Consider the following 21,285-nt stretch of genomic DNA (forward strand, 5'->3'; position numbering starts at 1 on the left):
AACTCTCCTGCATTTATGGCAAGATCAAAGCTACAAACCCTGGCAAAAAAACATGGAATCACTCATCGCTCAGTCCCTGAAATGTGATGAAACTGTTCTCATCTCACTCAAGTTAGCAAATAAGCCCATTTCCAAATATGAAACCCGTCCTTTAGGACGTAACAGCCAGCAATGCTTATGTTTTAAACAAAAGTATACAAAGTAGTACTCAGTCCCAAAGTGCCTTGCCTCTCCGTTTTGCTGTCTTTTTTCTCGATTTGGCTTCTCTTGTTTTTTGGGTTTCACCATAAAGATTGTCTTAGTTTTGTTCGAGAAAGTGAAATATTGCTTTTCAGGTCATTTTATCTTTATTCCAGTTTGCTTCAGTGCACCTTTCTTCTGGGGACTGTTACCCTTTGTTATCTTTCAGGCTATTGGATGTTTTCATGGTGTTTGAATTCTCCGTGACAGTTTAATTTGTCTTTGGTTTAACTTTTACCCTGACAGGCTTCGTGGCTGCAGTCTTCTTTGACTGTGCCTCAGTTTTCTTACTCATTTGTGCCTTGTCATCTTTCTTGTTCAGCATTTTGTTTTTCTCCCATTGTTTTGGCTCTTTCTTCTTCTTTCCTTCCTTTTTGGGTGTTTTTCTTTTCAGCTTTGTGGCAGCGGTCGTCATCGTCACGCCGGCTGCTGTCGTCGCTGGTTTGGCCTGGCTGCGTGTCGTCGCTGGTTTGGCCTGGCTGCGTGTCGTCGCTGGTTTGGCCTGGCTGCCTGTCGTCGCTGGTTTGGCCTGGCTGCCTGTCGTCGCTGGTTTGGCCTGGCTGCGTGTCGTCGCTGGTTTGGCCTGGCTGCGTGTCGCTGGTTTGGCCTGGCTGCGTGTTGCTGGTTTGGCCTGGCTGCGTGTCGTCGCTGGTTTGGCCTGGCTGCGTGTCGTCGCTGGTTTGGCCTGGCTGCATGTCGTCGCTGGTTTGGCCTGGCTGCGTGTCGTCACTGGTTTGGCCTGGCTGCGTGTCGCTGGTTTGGCCTGGCTGCGTGTCGCTGGTTTGGCCTGGCTGCGTGTCGTCGCTGGTTTGGCTTGTTTGGCCTGGCTGCGTGTCGTCACTGGTTTGGCTGGTTTGGCCTGGCTGCGTGTCGTCGCTGGTTTGGCCTGGCTGCGTGTCGCTGGTGGTTTGGTGGTCAGTTTGAATTTTCTTGGTGTTGGCCGTGTGGGTTTGTCATTTGTGTTCAGCACAGTCACTGAAATGGCACAAATGTGAGTAAGTACACATTTTCACAACTCTGCAGCCACACTTGTATCTTGTAAAACTGGATTGAACATTTGGCACTGAAACTAGGCTTAAATGTTTGAAATGCTTGTCTCTCTCTATTTCAAATATGTTTGATGTAAAATTGGAAACTGCTTTTTATAGTTTTATATATGACCCCAGAGGGATTATACAGTTTGGCAGTATGTATTGGTGAAATGTGGGGGGAAAGCAGTATTTTTTTCAGGGTATACTGAAGAGTAAACTTACTGGAATACATTTTTCTTAAGTTCACAAGTTTTCTGTTTTGTTTCATCTCTGGTATAAGGAGGCTTATATTTGGTGCAACCCCTCAAACTTTTTTTCTCTCCTGAAACATACTTCATTTGATGTAAATTTCAGGAGCACTGTGTTGTAAGACAAGGCCACCTGAAGAAAATATTTCTTTCAAATGGCTTTTGGACAAGTCTGGTCTGTGCACACCATAAAAACGGCTCAAAAGATAAGTGGAAGACGTGATCGTGATGTGATGCTAAAGGTGTGCAGTGACTTACATTCCCTGGGCACAAAGGGGAACTTTTTCCCTCTCACTTTTACAGGGAGCGGCTTCTGCTTGCATTTTCCTGGAGGAGCTCTCCTGCAAATGTTGACAAGTTTAAGTTAAATTCTGGTATTGATTAAAAAAATAAATTTTCTACTTTTTTTTCAGCTTTTTACCACCTCAGAAACATCAACAGAATTAAAGGTTTCCTCTCCCAAAAAGACCAGGAGAAACTCATCCATGCATTCATCTCCAGTAGACTCGATTACTGTAATGCTCTTTTAACTGGACTTCCCAAAAAGAGCATTAAACATCTGCAGCTCATCCAGAACGCTGCTGCTAGAGTTTTAACCCGGACTAAGAGATCTGAACACATCACACCAGTTTTAATATCTTTACACTGGCTTCCAGTCAGTCACAGAATAGATTTTAAAAGCCTGCTGATGGTTTACAAATCCCAGAACGGTTTAGGCCCAAAATACATCTGTGATATGTTCAGAGAATATAAACCCAGCAGAGCTCTTAGATCCAAGGACTCAGGTCAGCTGGTTCAGTCCAGAGTCCAGACTAAACATGGAGAAGCAGCATTTAGCTGTTATGCTGCTAACAAGTGGAACAAACTGCCAGTGGAGATTAAACTTTCAGCAAATGTAGACATTTTTAAATCCAGGTTAAAGACATTTCTGTTCTCATGTGTCTATGCATGAAATATCTTTTAACTTATCTAGACTGTTGCCTGTTTTTAAATTCATTTAAATGATTTTATTTGTTTCTTTTTATATTCTTTTATGTATTTTTAATGCTTCTTGCACTCCCTGCTGCAATGCTTTTATTTTATGTAAAGCACTTTGAACTGTTTGTACATGAAATGTGCTATATAAATAAATTTGATTTGATTTACTTTTAGGACATTCTATACAAAATAACAGTAGCCTACTGTGCAAAAGTCTCTCAATCCACCCTTCATTTTTTTGTATATTGCCAGGAAAACATGAAATAGGTGCAGCAATTTAGTGAAACGTGAAACCTAAACTTAAATATAATATACCAAGTCAAACATGGAATTTGTACAATTCCAACTAGCTTGAAAGTCTATATTTGGCAAGACCACCTTTATACTTAAAGGAGAACTGGGGTATTTTCAACATTAAGCCTCTTTTCTGAGTCGTCTGCAATGTTTTAGAACCCCCCTCACCGCTTTTTTGATGTTTACTGTTGTCTCCGGTATTTGCCTAATTTTGATTCTTCTCAACCTGCTTCAGAATGGCAAGTCATGTGCATGTCCAAAAAGGTCCGTAAAAGCACCATAAACATCCGTTTTCAAAATCATCAACTCACCGGAGTGGTTACTGGTGGGCACTGGTAATCCATATCAAATTTTGTTGCGAAAAGTTGCTTCTGTCGTGTTTTATTTGACATTTTGTACTGGATGTTCATTGATATTACTCCGCCAACGCAAAGAAAATAGTGCGAGCATGAACGAACTGCCAAATAAAACACGACAGAAGCAAATTTCGCAACGAAATTTGATATGGATTACCAGTGCACACCAGTAACCACTCCGGTGAGTTGATGATTTCTAAAACGGACGTTTATGGTGCTTTTACGGACTTTTTTGGACATGCACATGACTTGCCATTCTGAAGCAGGTTGAGATGAATCAAAATTAGGCAAATACCAGAGACAGCAGTAAACATCAAAAAAGCGGTGAGGGGGGTTCTAAAACATTGCAGACGACTCAGAAAAGAGGCTTAATGTTGAAAATACCGCAGTTATCCTTTAAACACAGCCTAAACCCTCTTAGATAAGCTTTCTCTCATTTCTTTAAGCAGTCTTCAGGAATAGTTCTCCAGGCTTCTTGAAAGACATCCCAAAGCTCTTCTTTGGATGTCGGCTGCCTTTTGTTCCGTTCTCTGTCAGGATCAGCCCACACTGCTTCAACAATGTTGAAGTCCGGCCACTGGGAAGGATTCATCGTTAAATAGGACCTATAGCCACTGATTTTCAGTCCACTTTTTGTGTCATTTGGCATATCTCAGCCTTTTCTCCCCGTTTCCCTTCCTTAAGAATGGCTTCTTAACAACCACCCTTCCATGGAGACCATTTCTGATGAGGCTTCAGTGAACCGTAGATGGATCAGCTTAAGCACCAGATGCCTCTCTCAGGTCCTGCGTCAGATCTTTGCTGGATTATTTTTCACTAATTTTGAAGTACACTGACTTTTGTTATACGCATTGCCTGTGGGCTGTACGGAGCCCGGTGGAGATCAAACAATATCTTTTTCAGGGGGTTTCAAGAAAGCGTTCTCTCACTTTTCAAAGTGTGCCCTCGCTTTATTAAATCGTGCGCGCGTATACATAAACCGTGCGCTCGTCTTACTCAAACCGTGCGCTCACTGCCCCTCAGTCGTGCCCACATTATATACCTTGTGAGCACAATAAACAAAAGTGTGCCCACGATCTGTAAGACGTGCCCACGACATTCTGTATGGCAACAATAAATCCAAATTGCTTGAAACGTTCGCACGTTGTATTAATTGTGGCCACGAAATCTGTTACCATTACAGTGTGAGCATCTCACCTTTTTAATCTATTTGGAAGTTGCTTGGAATGGAACAGTAAGTGCATTGTGCTATGGCGAATGTATGCCTAAGCAAGTATTATGGGACGAACAGTGTCCCTTAATGTAATGTATAATTCAAGTGCTTGGTCTGGACTGTTTGTCAACTGTAACCCTCGTTCTTGCATTATGCCTGTGCAAAAATCAAATACATCGATGTCGCATGGTATGGAGTCGAGGAAGGTGCATTTCCACTTGCAGACGGTCAGATTGGCTTCATCGAGAGGAAAGAGATGATCTTCAGCCCCCCACAGATGCGGAGCCAGGTGCATTATATCCGGTATTCCAGCCGGAACACCTGGGTTTCTGGACGGACGGATGCGATGTGCATTCCATGTGTCTTGGATGCTGTTCAATTCATCCTGGGGAAAAAATTAACGAATGCAAATAAATATTTTAGGTTTTTCATTTGGCTACAGCCCTGACTTGGGCGCCTTACAAGGCAGTCTTGAGAACAGGTGAGGGTGTGTGAAGTACTTTGAGTCAACTAGGCTCATGATGATGCCATGACTGGACGCCAAGGTTGAAAGAATATTCTTGTATTCCATACCTAGCCCATGGTAAACCCTGATTAAGTCCATTTCAAAATGGTGAAGAATCATATCCTGCTGGTAAATTTGGCTCATGATGTTATGAGAGTGTGGAATCGTGGCCACGCTTTGCTTACTTGTGCCAATTTTAATTAGGCTATACATTTCTTAAATAACGTTAACACGTTTTGTGAATCATGACCACGCTTTAGTAAATTGTGGTCACGAGGTATATAACTTTGTTACTACAACGAGAGCACGAAACTACTAAATCGAGCGCACGATTTAGGTAAACGTGCGCGCGTTGTATTTCAACGAGAGCACGTTTAGGTTAAATGAGAGCGCACTTTGCAAAGTGAAGACACGTTTCAGTAAATTGTGCTCACGAGGGATATAACGTGAGTACGACTGTATTACAGCGAGTACACGACATTAGTAATTCGAGCGCACGATTTAGGTAAACGTGCGCTTGCTATATTTTAGGGAGAGCACGTTTTGGTTAAATGAGAGCGCACTTTGCATAGTAAAGACACGTTTCAGTAAATTGTGCTCACGAGGGATATAACGTGAGTACGACTGTATTACAGCGAGTACACGACATTAGTAATTCGAGCGCACGATTTAGGTAAACGTGCGCTTGCTAAATTTTAAGGAGAGCACAGTTTGGTTAAATGAGAGCGCGCTTTTTAAAACGGGTGCACGCTTTCTCGACACCCCAATATATTTCACCTTAAGACTCAAGGGGCTCCGTAGGGCTGAGATACCACATTTCACAGCTCTGGTTTCCAGCAACTGCACAAAACAATTTTTCTTTAAGGTTGCATGACAGTTTTGTGGTCATCTCTGCATCTTTGAGGCCTCTTTAACATAACAACAAATTCATATGTATGTCTGTACATGTGCAGGGCTCGCACAGAGATTTGTTTTGTGACAGTGGTGTTATGTCCCACAACTGTGGGAGGACCCAAAGAGGAATTTGCCCAAAGAGGAACTTGCTACATTCTCTAGTGTAACTTTAGGAGCATCACTTTCAGGTACTGTTCATCTGCTGTAGGTGCTATTTCTGCTGCTTGTCCTCCATTTGTCCAGTTTCCACTAAAAGACTCTCTGCACATCATGCTGATGTATGCCAACTTTTCAGGCAATAGGTTTTCAGGAATCACCTTTTAAGTCTATACTAAAAATACTATTTTAAGTCTGTCAAGCTGTCTTATCTTTTGCATTTTTTTTTTTAATAGATGCGACTGCAGAAATGGGAATAAAGATGTGTTGACATAACACTAGTTCATCCATCCGATGAGTTAGGTGCTATTTTTATGTTTGAATGATTTTTAGGTCATGGCCTATGGCCTAAGAAAATACATTTCTGAAATGGTTACGTACAAGAACTGGATTGAAAATAGGGGGAAAAGCTGCAAATGTCCAAAAAAACCCAAAAAACTTTGATAACAAACTACGATAAAAACAACTTCCGAAAGTTTGGAGAACTTTTTAACACTTGAAACCAAAATATAAAATAATGGCATGTGGTTTAATGCACAGTACTCTTTTTTTTTTTTAATGGTTAAGAATGAGAATGAGAATTTTGGTTTAGAGTTGTCTAAGTGCTAAAAGAAGGTAAAGAGACTCAAATACTACATATCTGTAAGGATCATAAGTTTGTGAGATTCCAAGATTAGAAGTTCATTAGAGTGGTATGTGTTAACAAGCACTTGGTTGACTATCAGATGTGGGAACTCTGGTTTATGTTAAGAACCGATCTGTTACGGTCAGATCCCCGACAGGTGTTTGTAGAAGTAAATCCAGGCTTGAACAAAGGAAATTTTTGAGGAATTCGGTGAAAGAGCTGTTAATGTTCATCACGTCAGGCTCAAAGATAAGTTGCAAAACGATCTTTAAACAGTGTGTGCTGCACCAATCCACAGCCAGATTATGAACAAATGATGGAAAAATAAACTCTGGTGTTTGTTGTGGTGAATGGTTGGAGAATCGAAATACAGACATGCAGGATGCAGGCAGATATGGTCCCAAAACTTTGATAAACACAAAAAACACTGAAGGTGCGGGAACTCCAACAAAGTACAAACATGGAATCCAAATAAAAAAACGTCCAAGGCAGGCAGAAACAGAGTTGGAAAAAAGAATTTACATATACACGCCAAAGGTGATGAGGTGAGTGAGTGGTAAGCTAAGTAGAAACAGGAAGCAGGTGGTGAGTGAAAGGGCTGACATGGAAGGCAACGAGGGAAACAAAGAAAAAGAAGAAAAAAAACATGGTAGGGAACAAAACCAGAAGCACAGGCCATGACATTTTACCTTCCCAAGAAGTGGTCGATCGCCAAAGTTCACTCCAAGAGCAAAGTGTGTCATAGTGTTTGAAGGTCAAAAAGGATCCTGGTTAAGGTCTAAACCACTAAAAGCCTTTCATATCGGACTATGTAAATGTTCTTGAGCCAGCTATCATGAGAGCACTGAACAGCAACGGTGTGAAGTACAGGGTGGAAAGCCGAAAGACACTGCTGTCCAAAAAGAACCCCACTAACCGTCTGTAGACAGGCCAGAAAGCTGTTATGTGAACAGATAGCACTAAAACAGAATTTTCTGGTTTAATTCTGAATGTTTTGTTTGAAGAAAAGGCAATGCTGCATTTAACCACAGGGACCTTATCCCATCTGTAAAGCATGGCTGTGGTAGTTTCATGGCTTGGCTGTGTGTTGCTGATCTTGAGCCAGGATGGCTTACAATCATTGATGAGACAATGACTTCTTTGGGGAAATGTCCTTAAACTCAATCGTAAGAGAAGAGTTTATTGCAGCAGCGCAAGTTGTCGTTTCTATCAAAGAAGGATTAATGCGGAATACAGTTAATGAAAATCCTCACCACCCCAGAGCTGCGTATGTTCTTTATTGGAGGACTGAACTAAAATTTCTCCTGGCCCATGTGCAAGACTTATTAAGTTTTTGGAAACATGTTGTCTTGTTACAGTAATTACTTTAAATGGAGGTCAAACCAGATGTTAAGGTAAAAACATTTGCCATCACAGGTATCACTTTTGTGAATAAAGACGTAAAAAAGTATGATTTAAATTTTCTCTTTATTGACTTTCAGGGCTTGTTATAAGTAATGCATTTCCCGTATTAAAGTGGGGTTCTCCTGAAGTTTTCTGTTATGGCTGAGGTCTATACTTTATAGTAAAAAACTGTCTTGGGATTGGGTTCGGGATTGGGGTTAGGACTGCGACTCAATACAAATCTCCCTTGTGTGGGCGATACTTGTGTTCCTGCGAGTGGGAGTGGGTGGTCAAAAAAATAAATTGCGGGTCCTGGCTACCTTGCTTTCATCCCAGTGATGGAGTCAACAAATGATAGAAAGAAGAAGATCAAAGCAGGATTGTATAATACAAAAGCAAGTGAGCAAAGTCTCACATTTGGACACGTTTCTCTGTTGTGAACATGTTGAACACATTTAATGTTGGATGCTAGAAGGCGTAAAACTCAATGGAACTATAATGTAGATGTCAGAATATGTGTGGGTGCTGGTGGGATGGTTCCAGGCAGAACAGGATTAACCATCACGCATGGGCTCTGCTTCAAAGGCTGCTTGGGGGAGCTTTTCCACACAACTCACATTTTCTTATAGTATTCAGTTGTGAAAAACATGAAGAGCATTGTAATATTAGGGGGTGGCTGAAGCCTAGGTGTTACAGTGGTCATACACCCATTTGAAAGTCAATGGCTTGATCCCTTTCAACATGGCGAACTGTTCTGAGGTAAGATACAGAACCTCACATTTCCCCAGTGTGTTCTGCACTCGTAAGTTGCTTTGCATAAAAGTGTCTGCTGAATGAATACATGTAAAGTATTCTAATTAAAGTTCTGCATCCCAATGAATATTGATTTATTAGAGTTGTAGTTTCATAATGAATGTTTCTGACACAGTGAAATATGCAATATTGCAATGGTTTATCAGTGGAGGACTATCCGTAAATGCTGTTGTATGTTATCAAAATTTGAACAAGAAGGTATCATTTTTAGCTACAGTAGTATAACCAACCATGAAAATGTGTTTGAAAGGTATTTAAAAATTCTGTAAAATGCATTGTTGTTACAATTTCAAGTTGAGAATTATCTAAATCCAAAAGGGGTATTCTTTGAGAGGTAATCTTTGCCGTGCACATGAGAAAAATATCTGTTTTTTTTATATCTTTCCAAAGCAGACCAGTCTCATAAGAAAATGTGAAATACTGAAATAGGCACTCTTGTTCACTTGCCCAAAGTGTAGCAGTCCAGTGGTTGTTAATTGTGAGATGGTTGCATATCCATATGTGTAAGCCATAACCATGTAGAGTTTTACAACAGTTTAACCATGTATTTTGAAACATTTATTCTAACCCTAACGATGTCCTTTTTAATTTGAACCCTGACCACTCTCTGGAGACAGCATGGTAGAAAAGTAAGGACCAGCGAGCGGGAGGAAAGAGAAAAAGTACCATGACGGTCGAAAACACTGTACAAAACCAGCCTGGAACCAGCAATCTCTTGCCTGAAGGCTCAGGGATTAGCATAAATAGGTATATCAGAAAGCACGTAAATTGTTTGCACCTTCCTTCATCCCCTCCCTACACTTTATAAGTTATTGTGGCTAAATCAACACTGGAGAGACATAGAAAGTGGAATGCGATCACGCAGAGAGACATATAGAGTGTACATGTATCGAAGCTTAAGCTGCCTTTGTGAAAAAAGAATATGGTTAGGAACAAGTGTCAGTTCTATGATTATTGATCCTTTTTTGTGAAACTGCAAGTTTTTTTGTGCTGTGGACCAACATAGCTAATTGACATTCTGTCATTAGACCAAGTTGCACGTATGCCTTTCTAACACTACTTGCTGTACAACCAAAAGGTTGGTGTCTTCCCTCGGCAAAATGCTTTTCAGAAAAATCTAAACACACATGAATGTAGGATTATTGTAGACATCTATAAGTATGACTTTTGGGTTACAACAATGATGCATGCTGGGTCTGATACATCACCTTGAAGGGTCCATGAATTTAAACACTGTTCCCGAAGGTGACATGGCACTCGGATGCGAAGTGGCCAGAAAATACAGCTCCCCTGAAAGACACAAACAACCTGTCAGTCGTGTAATATTATTGGAATCCAATGCTACATGCAGTGAGAGATTAAACAAATGTTACCTGCTTCATCTTCAGCAAAAGAGATGATGAACTTGTGGTGGTGATTGATGAGTCCCGGGAAAGAGCAAGTTGTCGTGTCACCCATACAAATGCTCCTTTCCTTCCAGTTTCCAGTTGTCTTATCCTCCTCTAGTGCCATGATTCGACTGAAGGTTGGACAGGAATCATTTATTTTAGATTGTTCCTTCTTACAAACACAAGAGGAACCCAAGTAACATTTTTTACAGATAATTAGAATGGCGCTGCCACAGAGGCAGGCAGCCTGCTGCAGTAACTTTAGACATACTGTCTTTCTTTTTATCTTATTTAGATTTTCTACTCAGCTTTTTTTCAGTGAAAACACAGATTTCTGAAACATTTTCCTGTGCTGGTTTGGATGCTGTGCTGCTAATAGGACTTCTTGTAATTCTGGCAATTTTTCACATGTTTCATTTTCATAACCATGGCAACAGGAAAGTTGCTGACTTGTTGGAGCAGTTTACTTGGCTTTCCAATGTCCAAGTAATACCTGGAATAAGACCCCAAAAACAAGGTGACTTTAAGAGGAGAGGAGAGACTTTACCTGTGTTGCTGCATGTGTCATCAGCTAAGTTGTTGCCAAGCTATAAAAACAACACCTGCAACCTCTAAAGATTTCTACCACACCTTCCTCTCAGCTGCACTTCAACTTTCAATATGTTGTCAGTTGATTTGCATTTTATTTTTTTTATCTATCTAATAGCCTATCTTTAATAATAATGCATATTTCAGCAATATAATTTCCCTTAGGAAATTAATAAAGTATTATTGAATTGAACTGAATAAGAACAGAGGAAGCCCAGGGGCTTAAGTGGTTTGATTTCAATGAAAAATTCATAAATAGATTAAACAAGTCAGAGAGATAGTTCTGATTTCCCTTCCCTACTGAAAGGCTAACAGGAAATAAATATTTCCTTTTTTTATTTGGCACAGATTAACATATTCTTACCCACTCATAAAGTCTCCAAAAACATACAGGCCGTTCAGATTGGGTGACTCACATCCTCTGTACACATATCCCCCTGTCACAGACTTCCCAACATGATGGCTATATGCAAATATAGGGAGGATGTCATCTGTTGTGGCAGAGAGAGACACACTGGATTTAACTCAAATCTTAAGCAGATGGAAAATATTTATGCCAGAAATAACAAGTGGCAAAAGTATCAGAAAATAGCTCTTGATATTAATCAAGAGGGAAGTTTAACATGGACAAAAAATACTCACTCAGGGAAGAGTTGTGACACAGCTTAATATCATAGCACTCAAAACCCTCTTTTGCTCTCCATCCATAGTTTCCTCCTTTCACAATAATGTCAATCTCCTCATAGCGATTTTGACCAACATCTCCACAGAATATCCGGCCCTTGCCGTAGCGGCTCACCGGGTCTCCGCGGTCCACAGAGCATCGCCACATGTTTCGAACCCCGTATGCAAACACCTCTGGCCGAGAATCTGGGTCTTTGAGGAATGGATTGTCAGGGGGGATCTTGTACTTTTCCCCACTGGAGTCACTTCCATCCACATCAATGCGGAGAACTTTTCCCAACAAAGCACTCCTACAAGACAAGTAATAAACTCGGGTTCAGTCGTTTCCCAAAAGAAAGTGTACTAGTGAAATAGATATCAATTTAAAGTAAAGTGGAAAATGGTTATAAAGTATTTTATCTATTGCTAAGATCACTGGTAATAATCACAATAGCTAAAAACAATAGATACAAGTTTGGAATACCAGCAGGTTATGGGTAAATAGCTAAAAATAGTGAGCTTAAATGGATGAATAAGTGGATATAATGGAGAAATCATGATCCAGTAAAGCTTTATGTCATGCCAAGTGGTTGACTTAAACATTGCCAGACCAATTACAGAAAAGGGACACACAAAAACCTTGACGTTGACTCCTATAAAGGATTTGCTGTGGGGGCATTTTCCTTGCATGAGTTGGCTCCACATGTCCTCTTGAAGGAAAGTGCAAGTCAATACAAGGTTGCTTCAAAGGGTCATCTTTAGGTTATGATGAAATATTTCCCTCTTGATGAGAGTGATCTCTTAAAGGATGACATCATCCCCATCCACATGACACAGGGCATCATTAAATGGCTCTGATGAATATCTGGTATAAATCAAGTTTTTAACCCTGTTAACCTGTGCAGAAGATGTTTTGTATGTGTAACGAGACATGAGCAAAATTAGCCATCGGTGTTATGGCTTGGGATTTCTGCTTTAAATTAGCAGAGCACCTACTACAGTCTATGAAAGATGAATTCAGAAAGTCCATGGGTTCCATGTAGAAAGTTAGAGACACCAATTTTGAGGACTTGTGGAATGCTTGCGGCTACATTTCATGTGCTGTGGGGAACCAATGAAATGAGAAGCATAGACCAAGCTACTCAGAAAAGTTTGCCTGGGGCTAGTGGCTGAGTGAACAGGTACTAGCCACAAGCAGCCGAGACTCGACCTGAGGTGATCTACCTGCCTTTAACTACAGTTGATGAGGGAGATGACCACGAGGAAATGGAGGTTTGACCAGACCAGCGTATTCGTAGTCATGTCCAAGCCAATCTAAGGCCATGGAAGAGTTTTACAAGTCAATAAAGTTTGAAATGTACTATTCGGAGACTGAGTAATATAGCAGAATTTTAAAATGGTTAATAACTCTTTCTGATGGAATTGTTCCTTTAATTTATCAGCAGTTTATATTTTGGAATCTTTGGCGAAAAATAATCTAATAAACAGATGAGGAGTTCGTCTGATGGTGCTGTGGAGGAACCGTCTGAGGCAGCTGAATTCTTGGGGAATTTGCAACATCAAAAGACCATCTATCAAGTTCTTCAGAATTTGGCTACAAAAGAGATTAACATAGATACTGCTATGGCATTCGTTTCATCTGAGCATTTATTCGAGAAAAGGGTAAAGAATGAATTTAAGGCTTTATTCAAACAAACTTTGGTTTTTGTCCCCCTCTTGACTGGCTTGGCCAAGAGTTTGATTTACCTACTCGTTCCACTGGTCATACTTTCTGGATCTGATTGGATGAATCAGTTATATACAGATGGTGCATCAAATTACATGCCAAACTCTTTTCTAAACCAAATGGTTCAGCATAACAAACAATGGGTTGCTTCAGGCTACTGTGTAGGTACTTCATATAAAAGAAAAAAATGTTTTTTTTAGGAATAGCTTTCAACTCTGCTCCTCGAGTTTGCTCACACTTCAAGAAACCCAAAACTCCTTACTTGTTTTGAGCGTTGCCATACTTCCCAAATGGATCCCCAGCTTTTCCACCATCTCCAGTGAAGATGTACAAATAACCATCTCGACCAAACAGCAGCTGGCCTCCATTGTGGTTTGCAGCTGGCTCCTCAATTTCTAAAATAACCCTGAATGTGAAAAAGGATGCAGTTCAATGCAATGTATAAGGAATATGAAGACAACAGTCTTAGATTTCCACACATAAACTTATCACTTATAAAAAAAATTCGGTTGGTTTACAAAGGCCAAAATGTTTAACCAAAATAGTTTTGTGTCATATTTGCCCTTTTATTTCCTTGAGAAAATGAAAGAGCTTAATGAACATCCTTCAAGAGTGTTGATTCAGTTTTTTTCCCCAGGGGTTGTAATTTGCATAACAAAGTAAGCAAATAGTCTGTACAACATTTGAAGACAGAAAAATTGATGCTTGGATCATTTGGCTTTGGTCATCCCATTTGTTCATGGGGTCACACCAGTCACAAACTCCTGTCAGGGTCACATGTTATTATAAGTTGTATCACATCAAAACTTTGCTTTATTCTAAACATAGCTGGAAAGATGGACAAATCTTTCGTTATATGTTTCAGAAAGTTGTTCTTGAACTCTTTCTTTGTCATTTTCAGCACTTTAACAGTATAACTTAGAAACAAAGGGATATATTCTCATCCATGATAAAGAATAGGAGCCTGCTTCTGTTTGCCATCTACCTTTTTTTTTACATGTATATGCTTTTCATAATCTGCTTTCCTGACTCCTATAAAGGCATCGCTACCTGTGCACAACTTCATTCTGGTCATAGGAAAGACGCGGTACAAGTGGAAGTGACTTTTTTTAGTCAAACATCCTGTAGCAATTCAGCTTTACACTTCTGCTAGATAGTTTTTTTATTACTGGAGGGTGAGTTAATGTAATGCTTTTCCTCCGCAGATACTTTAGTGTACAGTATATGTCACTTATGCAGTAGTTGACGGCAGAGGAGCCCTGAGGCATTGAAAAGCTGGTTCATCCAAATACAGCAACAGAAAACTGTTTCTCAACACGTTAAGTTGAAATCAGGAGCCCACTATCTTTACTCAGTGGGAGCAGTGACTTCTTGGAGGTTATTTTCTTTGTTTTATTAAGTGCTTTCTCTGCCTCTCTCTTTTTTTAATTTTTTTTGTTTATTGGAGAGATTTTACTTGTTGTAGACAGCAAAGTTCAGTGTAGCACTCTGAACTCTGACATGATACAAAGTATAAATCACAGGAACTTGTCTAAGCAAGTTTTGGAGCTATAATAGCCTTTGCATTAGTAACAGTATTATCCGAAATGTCTGTCAGCTTGCATTTGGTGTATACCTAAACCGTTAGACATACTTTGAAACCGCATAAACAAGCAAATATTCTCCTTGTGTTACCTCTCTGAGTAAGGATCAGCCACGTTCATGTCATACGCAGACACTTTCATCCCACTGACTCTGATTTTATCCACCTTACTGTTGATTTGAATAGAGTAGTAGATGAAAAAGCATCCATTGTCCCGATACTTGGGGTGGAAGGCCATGCCCAGGAAACCCCTTTCATCCCCTGGCCAAGGTGTCGTCAGCACCTCCCCGCTCATATCCAGAAAGGGCTGTTCGAGCCGACTGCCGTCACGCAGGTAAACCCAAACAAAGCCCACCTGCTCAGCGATGAACATTCGGTGTGTGTCATCACCGCTGTGCAGCATCAACACTGGGTTCCTGAGACTGTTGGCCACCTCAGTAAGGCACAGCTGCAGACATCCCATACGGTCCTCCACCACCTGTCCCAGGTTGCTGTTAAGGTCAGTACTCCTCAGAACGTTGGGGTAGCAGTAGTCCTGGTCAGACAGGTCTACTAGGCTGCAGAATGTCGAGACATCCCGTTCAGAGGTATCCAGCAGCAGCCGGTTCTCGGTTAAATACTTAAGCACATGGCGACACTTGCTGTGAAACTCAGAGCAGTAGCCAAAGCAAAGACCAGGTAGCTCTCTGACAGGTGTGTAGGGATCCTCAGCATCATAGAGGTGAGCGGCATACGGAGAGCACTCCTGGATAAGACAAATACATTTTAGGGAAATGACGTGCATATTTGAGATCACAAAAAGAAACTGACATGGCCCAAGTTTGAAGTTATAAAGGATTGAAGAGTCACATGAGCAAACAAAGTTACATGATGCATGCATTCTGATCTCTTCAAAATTCTGTGTAACCTTCAAAATAATCTTGTTTAGAATTACAAAGCCCATTTCAAGAAGAATTGTGAAGTTTTTTAAAAATATAAAATAAGTTTACTTGTTCAAACCTGTACTTAATAGGAACAAGTACGGTGGAAATTATTTTCAGTGTCTAAGACTGAGAAACCACAGTGTAATGACATCTACAATTTGATACCAGGAAGACTTTAGAACAAAAAAAACTTGGCAGCAAGGCAAAGAAAGATAGAAATAAATAAATAAAAATAAAAAAATATACAAGAAACCCTTCTGGAAACTTTTAAAATTAACGGATTCGTTGGTGACAAGTGAGGGTGTCAGGGTTGGATATAAAAGGAGCATCCACCAAATGATTAGTATTTCTAGGTGAGGACTGGTCACAGCTCAGCACTATGTGCCAATCTTTGTCAGAGAATCATCACTTATTAAAATTCTTCAATGGATTTTTTAAAAATTCTATGCGAAACTGAACTGGTTCTTCATTATCTAGATTGCCGAATTTTATGAAAAGACAAGGGGTAAAATCTCAGTTCAATAACGGATCTGTCTGTTATTGAAAATATACGGTGCATCATGAAGAGGGGAGTCTGTCAACAAGAGCAAGGGACTGTTGAGCAGCTGAAGCCCAACTGCAACAAATCAGTGTTTTGAATTCCCAAACCATTTAAAAAGTGTAACAAAAATAAAGGCTGATGTAACACAGTGGTAAACATGCATCTGTATCCCAGCGTCTTTGAGTGAAATTTTCAATTGTTTTATACTGAAGTTGGTCGATGAAACCTCATTTCTATTGTACGTGTGTCTATCAAACAATGGTTCAAACAAAATAGACAAGTTACCAGTGTAAATTTCTGTCGCTTTTCCGAAAACTTTGCAAAGTTTCTGAAAATGGGTTTGTGAAGAAAAGCTGTGGGTAGGTTTTGTGATATTTTCATTGATTCTTTTCATACAGGCTTTTCAGATTTAAGACCGCGATACACCCGCATGTAAATGAAATGCTTTCAACATGAGTTAATATATTGCAAGGAACCTCATTAATAATTAATATTTACCTCGAGGCTTTTTTCCCCTCACGTGATAGCCTATATCTTTGAGCAGTGCCAGAATATTTTTATTCGAATCCAACACACAGGGGCGGTTCTAGGGGCACAGGGGCATTGGCCCCAGCTGAAATCTGATTGGCCCCCTGACGTGCCCCTGTCCTGTAACTCATCTGTCTTTTGTCCGGTTCAGTTCCCGTCACAAAAAACGAAGAATAATGTTGTTTTAGAGTGAAATGTACAGTAGTCACCCACATGCAACTTTGTGTATGTTTGTGAGAGAGATGTTTTGAACTGACAGTATTTGTCAAAAAGTAAAAAGGTTTTAAAAAATTAAATAAAATACTGGATTTTCTCACATGCTGTGTGTGTTTGAGAGCATTTTGTCTATGTACACTAAAAATACATGTAAAATTGGTTTGGAGTTTTTTTTTTTAATTTCGTGTTTAATTAAGTGTTTGAACATGGTGTGACTGGTGAAATGTATAGTACCTTACCAAAACAGGGAATTGTGTGCAAGGGTGTTGGACAAATACTTGGCCCCTCTATGAACACTGTGGCCCCTTAATGGCCCCTTACTCAGAAATATCCTAGATCTGCCACTGCCAACACAGTTGCATCCTCAAAACATAGTCAAACTCTTGGGGATGAAAGGATGTTTACCTGACACATGATTTCCTTCAGCATGTCCTCACAGAGTTCATAACCCGCCGTTTCCAACAATTCAATTATGTCCCAATATCTCTCCGCGATCGTGTTATCAGTTCTCTGGTCGCAGCAGCCAAACTCTTCATACTGTGTGCAAAACTCCAGGTGCCATTGAGGTTTGAAAGGTGGCTCGAAGTCCAAGCACTGAGGATGAGCTGATGCTGGCTGGACCGGGAAAAGCAACATCACTGAAAACATCAGGGTCATCACAGACAGGCTCCGTGTAGTTTTAGGTGAGCTCAGACCTGCGGCGGTGCGTAAAACCGCACAACCGCCACCGCTGGGTTGGAACGCGGCATTCCGCTTGCTTGTCATTTTTGCCGTCTGCCCCCGAAAGGGTTCTGCTGTTTGCTCTCTTTATGTAGGCTGCGAGCAGTGTTACATGTGCGTGCGTGTGAGCGTACGCGTGCGTAAAAGTATGTTGGTGTGGGGGTATCGTTTTTTCACCTTGTCTACCAACATGCACCATGTCACCAGCTGTGTGTCCAATCACGCTTAGTACCAGTAATAAGAAAAAAAAAGATTAAAAAAGACTTTTTCAAAAAACCTAATGAGATTTAATTTGTGTTTCCGGCTTGTTAAAGTGGTTTCCTATACCGCAGCAAAGTTGGCGCACACACAAACACACACACACACACACACACACACACACACACACACACACACACACACACACAACAGGGCATATGATCGAGGCATGTACACTCAAAGTCTCAACAACACGAACTATAATTATGTCTCACTTCCACGTAAAGGTGCCTACAGGCAATGCTGTTTATGTAACATCGTGCACAAACACGCATAGATGCATGCTTCATATAAACTGTTCCAGCTTGCCAGTACTTATTTGAATATAACTCACAGACAGGCTGTTATTATTTGATGTCTTTATTGCACTAAGGAGTCCCTGAAATTCCTCCCCTGTTACACTGCACCTGCCTCGGTGACACTTCCCTTCATTTGCTTCACTGAAAATGATTACTCACCTCCTTTTCAAACTGAACACACTTACTGGCCACGATCCCTCTATTTCTACTGTGCCTGGCTGTCCTGATCTAATTTCTTTGTTCTCTCTATCCGAGATGGCTCATCATTCACAGCTCACAAATTGCCCCTAGCTCTGACAGCATCCCACTCGAGTTCTTAAGAAAGTCTTTGACACTTCTGGATCATGTTCTCTGTCATTGATAAACACCAGCCTTGTCTCTGGCTGCATTCCAGCTGCCTTTAAACATGTTGTTGTTTATTAAAAAAGAGAACCCTGACCCCTTGTTTCTTTACTTACTTCAGGCCCATCTCAAATTATTATTTTTTTTATCTAAAGTTCAAGAGGAAGAAGTTCCTGCTCAGCTTGAGACAATTTTAGTTAATTACGATGTATATGAAAAAAATCCAGTAAGCCCCATAAAACTACAGTATCTGCTCTGTAAAGTTTTCAATTATTTGATTTTAGCTGTAGATTCAGGAGTCTCCGTCATTTTGGTGGTCCTGGACCTAACAGCTGCTTTTGGCACATCTGATCATTCCATCCTCTTGTCACAGTCATGAAAATTTGTAGCAATGAAAGGTGCTGCTCTCTGGGGTATTGTCCATCCATCCATTTTCTATACCCGTTTAATCCAAGGTAGGGTCATGGGGAGGGCTGGAGCCTATACCAGGTGCCATCGGGCGAGAGGAGGAGTACACCCTGTGTCCACCCAGTCCGCCACACAGAGACAAACGAGACAAACAACCGTGCACACTCACACTCACTCCTAAGGTCAATTTAGGATCACCAGTCAACTTAACATGCATGTTTCTGGACAGTGGGAGAAAGTCCGAGCACCTGAAGAGAACCCATGCATCCACGAGCAGAACATGCGAACTCCACACAGAAAGGCCCCAGCCAGCATCCAAACCTGAAACCCTCGTTCTGTGAGATCACGGTGCTTACCACCACACCACCGTGCAGCCCCCTCAGAGGTTTCAGTCCTACTTACTAGATGGACGTTTCTCGGTCCATGTGGGTGGTTACTCCTCTGAAACTGCCCCACTCACCTGTGGCTCTGTGTGGGGTTCTCTTCTCTTCTCTTTGTACCTGATTCCCTTTGCATCAGCTTTTGAGAAACCCTTTTTTCCATAAGTTTGCCTTTGAATCCACCCCAAAAAGCATTTAATACAACCTGTGCTTGCTTGCAAAAAAAGACAATTGCGTGCATGAATGATATTAAATCATCTGTGAAGAGTCTTGATATATATTTTGACAGTGCTTTTAAATTTGACAGGAAGATCTCCTCTGTTGTTAGATCCAGTTAATAGCAATAGCAAAGATAAAGCCCCATCTCCACCCTAAAGATTTGTAGTGGGTGAGTCATTCCCCCAATTCTTTGTAACAGGGCTTACATCAGTCAAATCCAACACCTGCAGTTTGTTCAAAATGCTGCAGCTCATCTACTGACAGTAAAGAACAATTAAAAACTTTTGTTATTTATTTTTAAATGCCTTGATGGACACGCTCGCCACCACTTAGTTGATCTCTTAAGTGCTAATTTCCCAGCGTGAGACCCGCTGTCAGCTAATCAACTGCTCCTCGATGTGCCAAGAACCAGCTTAGCTCTTCATATTAAATCTGCTCCCACTGTTGAGCAATTCAAATAATTGATGAAGACCCATCTCTTTTTCTCAGCTTTCCTTTCGAGTTGAGCAATTTTATCATCCCAGCAGATTTTTCTGCTACTTTTGTTATGTGATATTTATTTGTGTATTCTCATTTTGTTATGTGATATTTATTTGTGTATTCTCGTTGTTTGGAACCTTTTAAATGTGCTGTGTATTTAGATGTGATATGACCATTTTTGTGTTGGTGCCAAAGAAATCAGTGAGCGTTTTGTTCCAAACATCCCACTTGTAATTGGACACAAATGTACTTACCGCCATTCAGCTGTTGTCTTAACTCCAAAATTGGTGAAAACGATCCAATTTGAAATATGTGGCCTTTTTTTGCTCTGTAAATCGCAATCCAAACAGTGGCCATGCTCATAAAAAATGTTGTTTTCTGTGCTTTTGCCTCGCTTATGAGCCTATTGTTGCTGCAATGGTTCAGCTTTGTTTAACTTTTGTATCCTTCAAGATAACATGAGCAGCACCTTATTGCTTGATCCTGAAATCAGAACTGGCAGAATGTCCCTTGATATTCAAAAAACAGATCGCCAAGTGATTCTCCACCTTCAGAAAAAACTGTACAAAATGATCATTGATCAAACTTTATTTGCAAATACAATTTTAGTGGGCTGGATTTGAGCACCAACAGATGAGGGAAATCATTTCAAATACTAAAAAGAGGTAGGTAAATTCATGATATCAAAAAAAATAAAGAACAAAAAAATTATCGATACATTAATTTATTATCTTAAAAAATAGAACACACTTCTTCATTGGAAGCCACAATGCAGTTACAGTAATCGAACAGCAAGTGGCAGCAAAGAGCCGACTATCGCAGCACCGAGGAAGCGGAACTCCGTCATTTCTTCTTTCTTTTCCTTTTTTTTTTTAACTTGGCATTTGTTTTCACGAGAAGAAAAAGGAAAGTTAGACGAAGAAAACTATTAAACATCCTTTGAGACTCTTCAGCTTACAAAAAAATAAAACACCAAAGGTAAATACGCTGTTTCATACGTTGTTTTTTTTCATACACTAATCGCTTTATAGATTTGGGGCCTAACTTGTTCTAGAAGCGTCCAAAATTACATATACGTGCACGTTTTCGTCTGTCAAGTGTTACACATTCTGCAAACTTGTAATACAAAAAAAATCTTATTATAAGTTGGAAAGCTCGGAGGTTTTGTTGTGATATTATCAGTTATAGTTGTTGCTGATCAGCTGCAATGTCCCAACTTGAAGTAATACCGCAGCTTTATTTTGAAAGTTAAATCTGCAGTCTTCCGGTCGCATTCTAGCTAATCGTG

General features: G+C 40.5%; 1 protein-coding gene across 1 annotated transcript; it reads right to left on the reverse strand.

The window, feature by feature from the left end:
* Nucleotides 1–451: 451 nt before the first annotated feature.
* hhipl2 (HHIP-like 2) lies at nt 452–17,656 on the reverse strand. Its single transcript, XM_075488046.1, has 9 exons — nt 17,297–17,656; nt 14,776–15,428; nt 13,364–13,507; nt 11,355–11,686; nt 11,077–11,203; nt 10,110–10,255; nt 9,945–10,026; nt 1,778–1,860; nt 452–1,215 (listed from the first exon to the last, which is right to left on the reverse strand). Exons 1-9 carry the CDS (start codon nt 17,654–17,656, stop codon nt 452–454), a joined length of 2,691 nt encoding a protein of 896 aa, XP_075344161.1.
* Nucleotides 17,657–21,285: the final 3,629 nt, after the last annotated feature.

This window comes from Odontesthes bonariensis, chromosome 17 (genome assembly GCF_027942865.1).
Source record: "Odontesthes bonariensis isolate fOdoBon6 chromosome 17, fOdoBon6.hap1, whole genome shotgun sequence".
Lineage (NCBI taxonomy): Eukaryota > Metazoa > Chordata > Actinopteri > Atheriniformes > Atherinopsidae > Odontesthes > Odontesthes bonariensis.

Coding starts and splice junctions, on each gene's coding strand:
- hhipl2 (XM_075488046.1), bottom strand. CDS start 17,656: ATGACAAGCAAGCGGAATGCCGCGTTCCAACCCAGCGGTGGCGGTTGT. Junction 15,429..17,296: donor TGAAGGAAATCATGTGTCAG/GTAAACATCCTT, acceptor TGTCTTATCCAG/GAGTGCTCTCCGTATGCCGC. Junction 13,508..14,775: donor GCTGATCCTTACTCAGAGAG/GTAACACAAGGA, acceptor TTTCACATTCAG/GGTTATTTTAGAAATTGAGG.